The 9,588-nt window shown below is 32.9% G+C and overlaps 1 protein-coding gene across 1 annotated transcript in view; it reads left to right on the top strand.

Annotated features, from left to right (window-relative positions):
* Nucleotides 1-3,041: 3,041 nt before the first annotated feature.
* LOC149797128 (uncharacterized) overlaps nucleotides 3,042-9,588 on the top strand; it is a 51,881-nt gene continuing 45,334 nt past the window's right edge. Inside the window, exon 1 of the mRNA XM_089960717.1 lies at nucleotides 3,042-3,277. Coding sequence (XP_089816843.1) covers nucleotides 3,095-3,277 — 183 coding nt within the window. The 5' untranslated portion in view covers nucleotides 3,042-3,094. The remainder of the gene's footprint in view (nucleotides 3,278-9,588) is intronic.

Here is a 9,588-nt window from a genome sequence, read left to right as displayed (position 1 = left end):
AAAAAACTGTATTAGAAATTTGAAAGTGGATTCCTACGTAATATCACCTGTTTACTTCTTAGTTTCTGTAGTGTTTTTGTGTAGATCTGCACAGTATCATCGACTGTCTTAACTTTGCGCCAGTCCTTGGTTTGTGCTCCGTGTTTCTCTCAACCTCGCATGCAAGTTTCAAAATCATTATGTCATCAACTGGGTCAGTACCTTTTGTTGATAGCGATAGTAAGTGCTGATTAAGAAACATTTGATGAAATAAAATACAAATATGTACCACGATTAAAATAATAGCAAACAAAATGGAAATATCCAGTTTAACATATGCTATATTTGCAACAAGTTTGTTGTTCTGGAGCGAGTGTTGGTTGTTTAAGTCAGGACTTCTGGTCGTTTTCGTTTTCTTTATCTTTTTTATTTGAGGAAACCCAAGACAGGTATTGTTATGAAGGCAAAGGAAATGTAAAATTTGGTTACAATAACATACACTCTTTAAATCGTGTTATATTATTCTCGCACCATCCCATTTATTTGTACCCCACCTCTTTTAATTTTAAAAACAGAAGGCATAAAAGATGTAAAAATGCACTAAACCTTGTCATCTCATTCATTGATTTATAATTTCTAGCCTTATTGTCGCTTGGGGGTCCCAAACACTGTCAAATTATTGCTATTTCAGTATTGAAGATGAAGAAATTCGTTACTTGAAACCGTGATATATCGCTCGCTTTATCGTCGCAAACGGTTAATATGACCTGGAAATTTGAATCAACCATATCAAATTGTCAACGTTTAACACGATGATGTATTTTGTTAAAATTTCTTCCCAAACAAGATTATTGGTAGACAGTAGATAACCGTATGCAACGAAATTTGATAATGAAAATTTCACTAACGCTTACTTGAGGAAGCACTTTAATAAATATATACCAATTAAATAAGTTTGTTATCAAGCGGAAGGCATGTTTCAGTCAAACGTTTTAGTTCGTTTCAGATGCAATGATCATAAATAGCATGTGCCCTGTTGTATTCAAACGTGAATTACGTCAATCTACCGTAACAGTTATTTCCGCGAGCGTTTCTGTGAGAACGTAATTAAATGTTGATGAAGTTTTTATATCTAATTTGCATAAGTATTTGCCGTATTGTTACACTGAAATTTAAGCTGACATCCTTGTATTACCACGGTAATAAGATATTTGTATCAAAAAAAGGTGGTGGAATAAATAACAAAATTAAAAGTTATGCAAATCCAACCTGTTAAAAGCTAGCGGTCCCGGTTGAGTGTCAGATAAACTCATTTCAAGTGATCAATTGAACACTGTAAAAAAATGTTCGGGGTGAACGTACTCTAATTAAACTACCTTAAATTAGCATACTCATTCACAAATGTGACCAAATATAGCAAGACAACCGAGTGAATACTTGATGGCATCAAATTTTGTTTCACAGATACGTTTTATTAATGAGAAGCTAGTTTCAGAGTTTGTAATTAATTTGCAATTATTGAATTGATTTCCTCATGGATGAGAAGAAGTTTCACTATTACTTGCAATGAAATCATGGCATGAATATTTTACTAATAGAACAAGAAAAGAATTGATTGTCGAAGATGGCTGTTTCACGAACTGATTGTTTTTTTTTTTATAAATTATTTTTTTAAAATAAAGAGAATCTTGTTTGATTGTGAATTTGAATACGTAAACTAGTCTAGTTCGCTGATTAGTATTGCATTGCATTCCACTATTGCAGAGAGTACAGCGGGGAATATATGGTTAAGGGAACCAGACTAATAAACAACAGTATAAAGCAGTAATGTAATAAACAATGTTTTCGCATACACGTGACGGATTACAAAGTAAGAAATTGCCTTACGGAAATGGATTAAATAACCCACAAGTGTACATGGTGTTAGTTGCAATATTTTAAACAGTAACTTTACTTAAATATTGAAACTAATATTTTTAACATTGTATCGGAATGACCATTTGTTTTAGGTGGTTAATTTTGATCTAAAATCTAAGTCTTGAAGCCTTCTAAATTGATTGCACAATTCGATAAATCGGGATGTACCACTTACCGATAGGGTATGTCCTTCCTTTCTCTATACGAGGGTATCCTGTATCCGAAGTTCTACTCGTCGGGTAATAAATGAACAGCACAGCACCCCCAGGATCATACAAGTCAGGTATAATTTTTTTTATCTTCGCTTATGTATGCATACATTGGTGACTTTTATAAATAAATTGTGCATCATTGCCTCGTCATTCTGATATGGTGTCTTTTTTAAATTATTATTTCTTTTCTATGTTGTTATTAATCTCATGCAGGTGGTAATCAAAATGATTTATAAGGTTCGTTTTAGCACAGTAACTCGTTTTGCTCAACGGTATACGACTTGATACCTTTTTTCACAATAGTCATTTAATACACAATTCGCAATATTTATGTATGGATATTTAGACAAAATATGTACTATTTCTGCATGGTAATGTGCTTTCAATAAATCTTTGTTTCGCAGATGAGGCCTTTTCAACTATAAATCGTCGACAAAACAAAAAAGCTCGTGCTATTCAAGTTTCCTGCTTTCGTGGATATGACGATGTACTCATGTACATCTAATTTCGGTAAAAGTGATATAATTTAACAGAAAAGTGCACATTAAATTACTTTATTCCAAAAGACATAGATGATAGGAGTAGTTAACGGACTGCAAAAATGTCAAAATGTACAAAAATTGAGCCTCGCAAAGTTAAACAGGGTCCATGACAATACAGATTGGCACTAAAAGTTCATGGTCTGTTTTGTCAGTAGGAAAACGAATACAGGATATCAAAATGAAATCAAATATTTTGTTATTAACTGTAATGCAAAAAATTTAATATTGAAATTACATTTATTACCCACTAGCACACCTGAAAATAGTTAGTACTCTGTCGACTGGTTCTCTGGCTGTGAAATAAAATTAGTGGTCCGATACCTAAAGGCTAAGTAACTAATCTACATCAAACACTCCTTGTGTTCCTGGAATGTGACCTTGATTTGATAAACTGTATATGGAATCTTGCATGGTCAACAGTACAAGACTACATCAGCACCTGCAATGAAGTTGAGATGTGAATTCCTGTTCTGCGTAGGACTCCTCGTCGAGGCGTTCATACTTGTTCCAGATGAAGACCGAAAAGTCGTAAAAGTTTTAACCGTTGATAATGGCGGCGGCTGGGGAGGTTGGTATCCACCCCAATTTTGTACCGAAGGGGCCTATGCGACCGGATATACAATGAAGGTAAGAATATTTTAAAAAAGTTACCCGACTGATTATTTGCTACCTTTAGCCGGTGTTTTCTTATTTGCAGAAGTACGCCTTTTGTTTTTGAATTGTCAGATATAAAATACTACTGTTCTCAGTGATACTAAACTATTATTTCAATAAATTCTTTTTAAATCGATCAGTATTCAGACATCTTTTGAAATCTCTCTGTGAATAAAGCAACACTAGATCAGTTATATTTAGAAACAGTATAAGCCAATTCAGAAGGATATATTGAATTATAGGCCTATTTGTTTCCAACATCGGTTGATACTTTCGAAACAATGATCAGCGTATGAAAATCAGAAGACGTCATCGGCATTGCTTGATGTGCCACGAATGTTTAAAACTCCGCTCAAGTTTGAATATGACGGTAGTGATATTTCATCCCGTTCAAGTCATAACGCTGTGCTAGCTGAGTGACCAACGGGGGTTACTCATTTATATTCAACGACAAAAGTTCAGATAATGGCGGCCGCACAAATTCTATAACCGACAGTGGTCCCAGGTCGAAAGATACAGATATTAGCGATTTAAATAAAAACAACCTTTGCTGCTGAGATTGGGGTTTGTGTCCCGACGAAGAATGTCCAATCGACCAAGTCAACAGCAGTGACATTTTGTTTTGATACATCCGTGAAATATTAGATTAACCTGCCAAATATATTTTCTGCCGTGAAAATTTATGATGGACAAAGTCGATGTCGCGGCTGGTGAGATATACAGCTATTCTGAATCTTACTGTGTCTACCACACGTACGTTGAGACAAGCAGTATTCTAAGAAAAGGTAGTTGCAACTTGCAAGCACTTTCGCATTTTCTTTCTTTCTTTCAAGCATGATCTTTTTTCTGCGTTTGTTGTCTCACATCACAATTACACAAAACATCTTATTTACAACTAAGCTTAGTGTCATTTGCAGCTATATATATATATATATATATATATATATATATATATATATATATATATATATATATATATATATATATATACGCTGCATCAAGGATATACCAAGATATGTATAAATTTTTCATTAAAAGGAAACGAGTGGTATATCATTGATACAGCGTACATACTGTGCATATATTTTATTTATATCACATACAAATACTTATATTTACCCTTTGAACGGAGTTAAGATTTACCTCAGGCAGCTGTGTATTGACCGAGTGAATGAACTCATCACATCCCCGAGTGTGTCCGCTACAAAATATAGTTCTATGCCTTTTGTTTTGTTCTTTTAAAAGAATTGTTAATGTTTAATTTTGAACTCTAATGTGTCATTTGATGAAAAATAAAAGGCGATTTTCCGAATAAGTGATTGTATCCATATGTAAATACCAACACACCTGTTGCCATTTACCATTTTGTCGTGTCTAATCTCTTGCAATATGTTCGTTCAGCGTCGTCTCAGGTGTTAGCGTTATGACCTATACGTTTTCAAGAGTCGATTACCGTATATGTTGACGTACAAGTCACAACCAGCTCCAACAGCGAAGTCCCAGCACTGCCATCACCAAAGGCATCTATGTTGTTCGATTGAAGTAATTTGTGAAACGATATAAATAGATTATGGATCTATCATCTATACACTTATCATATCACTGGAATTCTGGGAAGCAGCTATGTGTATTTAAAGTGTATTTAAAGTGTTGCTATATTGACTCAATCTACGTGCGTCATAGAAATATCTTTGAATATACATACTGACATTTAAATTTTCGGTATCTTTTATACAACAGACGCTTGCTTGCCTGATATTATTTTCACTTTCTGTCACGGAAGAACATACTTTAGAGGGGAAAATGGAAATTTCGACAAACTTTTATACTTCCTCTAGCCAAAAAGCAGTTTGAGCACAAAATGAATTTACATTTTTAAATAAATTTGAATTTAAATTAAGTCATGCAAGAATCATTAAAAGAAATAGCGTAGTATGCATACAAACTCATAAAATATTAAATGTATTAAGAGACAGTAGTAATGTATGTATGTATGTATGTATGTATGTATGTATGTATGTATGTTTATAATGTATGTATGTATGTATGTATGTATTTATGTATGTATATATGCATGTATGTATGTATGTGCTAATGTCAAAAGGAGGATACTCTTTTCCCAATTACCAGTAAATATACGCCACGATATTATTGACAAACAGGTCGCTTCTAGTAGTCGTCTCTTCGAACTTACAGGATGTCCCGTAAAGCCATTTCTACATCCCCAAGTCCGTTGGGGAACACCTTCCTACGGGTTTAATCTAGAGGATTTTGTCTGCTATCGAGTTACAGAGCCAACCCCAGTGGAACATCAAAAGAAAGGATTTCGTCAGAAGAAAATTTGTCCAAATTTTGGAACCTCCTCTACACTTTGTGGTACTACTGTCCTGTAACAGAACATAACTATTGATAGTTATCATTCAAGTGGTAGCTGTTGAAATTAAGTATCTAAAACATTTATATGGAAAAATCTATACATAATGTGTACAGTTTTTAGTAGGTGTTTTTATTGTGCTGTTGTTATAGCAACACGATAGTCATCCTCCAGCGTGGCAGTGTTTTGGAGGAGGAAACATGGGCTATGCAATTTCCCCAATAAATTTGAAATATTTATTTTTTTTACGAAGAGATTTGCTCGTAAACTCTAAGTCAATCCGTTTCTAAATTCCGAGAGAGAGAGAGAGAGAGAGAGAAGAAAGGAAGGAAGCTCAAGTCATTTGATGTAGTGTCACTCGATGATGAAGACGTGACTACATTCTTGGGGAATTGAAGGTACTCGGGATCGAACTGCAAAAGACAGAGCCTGCTTGAGTTTCTGGCTAGCAAAACTTTATTGAAATACTCAACATATAAACTTACATTTCAATATCAAACTACAACAAGCTCAATTTTCGAATATAAGAAATACATATAAAACTACGATATTCTTTCACTTACCAACATCATACTTGTATAATATCTGCCGTTTAGAATGTAATACAGATAATTAAATATCGAATAAATTCACGATAGCAAAAGAATCTAAAATTCAATATTTCAGACTAATACCGTAATTGAAATATATTTTACTGAATTTATTCTAAAAAGTCAACATATTAAACTCTATTATTTAAAGAGTATTTTATTTCTAAATTAACTATTACTGAGTATGACGTTGGTAACGATAGTTGCTTTTACTATAATCAATAATATAGTTATAAGTAAATAAAAGTTATTCAAACAATTAAACTTTCCGTTACATTATATTAAAGAGTAGCAAAGAAATATTAAAATAATCTAATGTTTAAACATACTGATGTTAGGTTAGCATCTTAACACTAAAAATTCTTATGACACTGAAAATTCTTATAACACTAAAAAGTCTTATACTATGAAAAACTGTACATAGACGGTTATCTTACCTGCAAAAGACAGAGTCTGCTTGAGCTTCTGGCCCGCAAAACTGATGTCGACCCGCGGCTGGGCTTAATATACCCGCTTTCTTAAGACAACGCCAAATATGGCGTGTTCTTTAGCTCTTGCGTTTGGCCAGAATCTCAAAGCGAGGCTTCGTAGTCTCTTACAGATTATTGTCTAGGTCTATGTACATTATTACGTAAGTACTTCTGCAAGATCAGCACATTTGCCCTCCATGAGAATTTTTGGAATCTGTCTAGTTCGCTATTTTTATAACCTGCTGAATATACTGTTTTGTGCTGAGTCTGCGATACAAGTAATATTTTGTATAAGACGGTTCGTACTTGATCATAATAGCGCAATCATTGTTGAATAGTAGGATACGAATAAATGGATTAAATCTCAATATATTTTAGTAGAAGATTACTTTCAGTATGATTTATCAATTTACTTCTAATACAATTTAATCAAAACTTACTCTTAACACAATTTAGAGGAATTTTCAATCTTGTTACTTGTACTGAAAAATTCTGTCCTAATATTTTGATAAAATGTTTTCATAATGATCCTTTTTTCAAACCAGTTAAAAATAAATCACCAGTGTTAAGATAACCATTTTTTCACCTTCAATTATAAACTTGCGGTGAAGAGTACCCCGACAGAAGGAGACTGATCAAGTATTAAAGAACAAATATATGTGATACTTCATATATCTGATTAACCGTGATACTAGTTGATCATTGTCTACCCTTGCATTTAATCTGTCTGTCTGTCCCTCTCTCTTCTTATATATATATATATATATATATATATATATATATATATATATATATATATATATATATATATATATATATATATATATATATATATATATATGTCTATATATATATATATATATATATATATATATATATATATATATATATATATATATATATTCTTTCATTTATCAAAGACATGTTTTAATTATTTTCAGTCATATAACTTAAACAATAATGGTTTATACTGTGTCCATGTTTTACTGAAAAAATAGAATAAAAGTGTAACTTGAAAATTAATCTGACAGGCGAAACGTGAAGGTTTATTTAGAAATGACACACACACACACACACACACAAACACACAAACACAGACAGACAGACAGACACACACACAGACAGACAGACACACACACTCGCGCACGCGCAATGAACACATATACCACACTTAGCTTTGACCTATGATATAGTCTGTCGATGTATAGTTCCCATGAAAGTTAATATGTTTTTGCACGTGTGTGCATTCGAAATAGATTTTGGAAATAGAAGGCAACTATCGCTAAAGAAAATGCACGTAGAAAGAAAGAAAAAAATGAAAGCACATATTCTCAGAACTCTATTTCTCTCCGTATACATTTGGTAGACAACGTGAAATATGGTGTAAATTTCACGAATATGAAAATATGGTTGCTTTTATTTTTGGTAGATGTAAGGAAATACATAGACCCATTCTTGGCAGTAAATATCAGTAAAATAGGAATTAAAAACATTTTCTGTAATAAAATTAGCGCCGCTTGAACATCTGAACTTAGAATGCCAATAAGTCTTATTACTGTCATATGCTGAACATGCACAGTGTCGGAAAGTTCCATATCACTTTCCATACGAAACTTTCAAGCTCCCCCTTCCTGATATAGCTACAACGACACTTTTGAGTGACCTTGACTTTCCTAGTCGGTGAAGGGCAGTACAGAGATAGGCGAATATTAAAGGGCACTACTCACTGATTCTACAATGTAGTCATGTTTTCCATCCATCGAAGAGCTTTAGAACAAAGAGAATAAAAATTTCAGCCAAATATTTAACCAAAATTTTCAAATGAACTTAATCCTACAACTGGGCATTCAGTGCTATGATTGCACGAATCCAGAATGTCTTTTCAATGAGTTTTCATGATATTTTTGAACATGTATCAAAATCTAAAGCCTTTTTGAATTAGGTATTAAAATGAGAATTACGCAGGTCCCCCCCATGATCAGGTGAAACATCAAGAGGGGTAGATACATGTAACTTGATGGACATATCTAAATTACCAGGTTATACGGCCACATGGAACCGAGGGAAAAATGTATACTCTGCTCTAGCATATTATTCAGACATGGCAAGATAGCTATTAAGTTTAGCGACTTTATTCAGCCCTCTGAGACATAGAACATGATGACAATGGACAATTGTATGAACAAAAACACACAGGGTATATCGTTATCCTTATGGACCTTTTTAAAACGGGTATTATTATTATTATTATTATTAGTAGTAGTAGTAGTAGTAGTAGTAATAGTAGCAGCAGTAGAAGTAGTAATGGTGGTGGTGGTGGTGGTATGATTCTTTGATCTTAAACTAAGTAACAGAAAAGACCGAAGACCAACAAGTTTTGTAAAATTCAACAAATAATTTAGTTCCCTTGAATATGAAGTGAAAATTTAAAAGAACTTACAGTATTGTGAATTCCAAATTAATGTTTCTGTCCAAGAATATTATTGCTGAACACTTTATATTTATGGTGAATAATAATTTGAATAATTAATTCCATCTAAATGAAAAGCTGAACACATCAATAAGACTGCTTAATCTTCAAAATGTTAAGACGAGAATGAGTAATATCTCAACTAAACAACATTATATTAAAAGCAAAGACACAAAAATAGAATCAGAATGAGGGTCAAAAGTTCGTTTCTAGAATATGCTAGTCTGACAGCAAGATAAAGTCTATTACAAAAATTATAATAAAGATCATGGAAAACATCATGTACACCAGGTGTTCCATAGGGGAATACCAATGCCTAGACACATATTAACATATTGATAATGATCTTAATATTTAATCTGTACTCACAGAGAAATATT

This window comes from Sinohyriopsis cumingii, chromosome 6 (genome assembly GCF_028554795.1).
Source record: "Sinohyriopsis cumingii isolate HCF-2022 chromosome 6, ASM2855479v2, whole genome shotgun sequence".
NCBI lineage: Eukaryota > Metazoa > Mollusca > Bivalvia > Unionida > Unionidae > Sinohyriopsis > Sinohyriopsis cumingii.
Note: the sequence above shows the minus strand (reverse complement) of the source record. Positions and strands in the feature narration are given on the sequence as shown.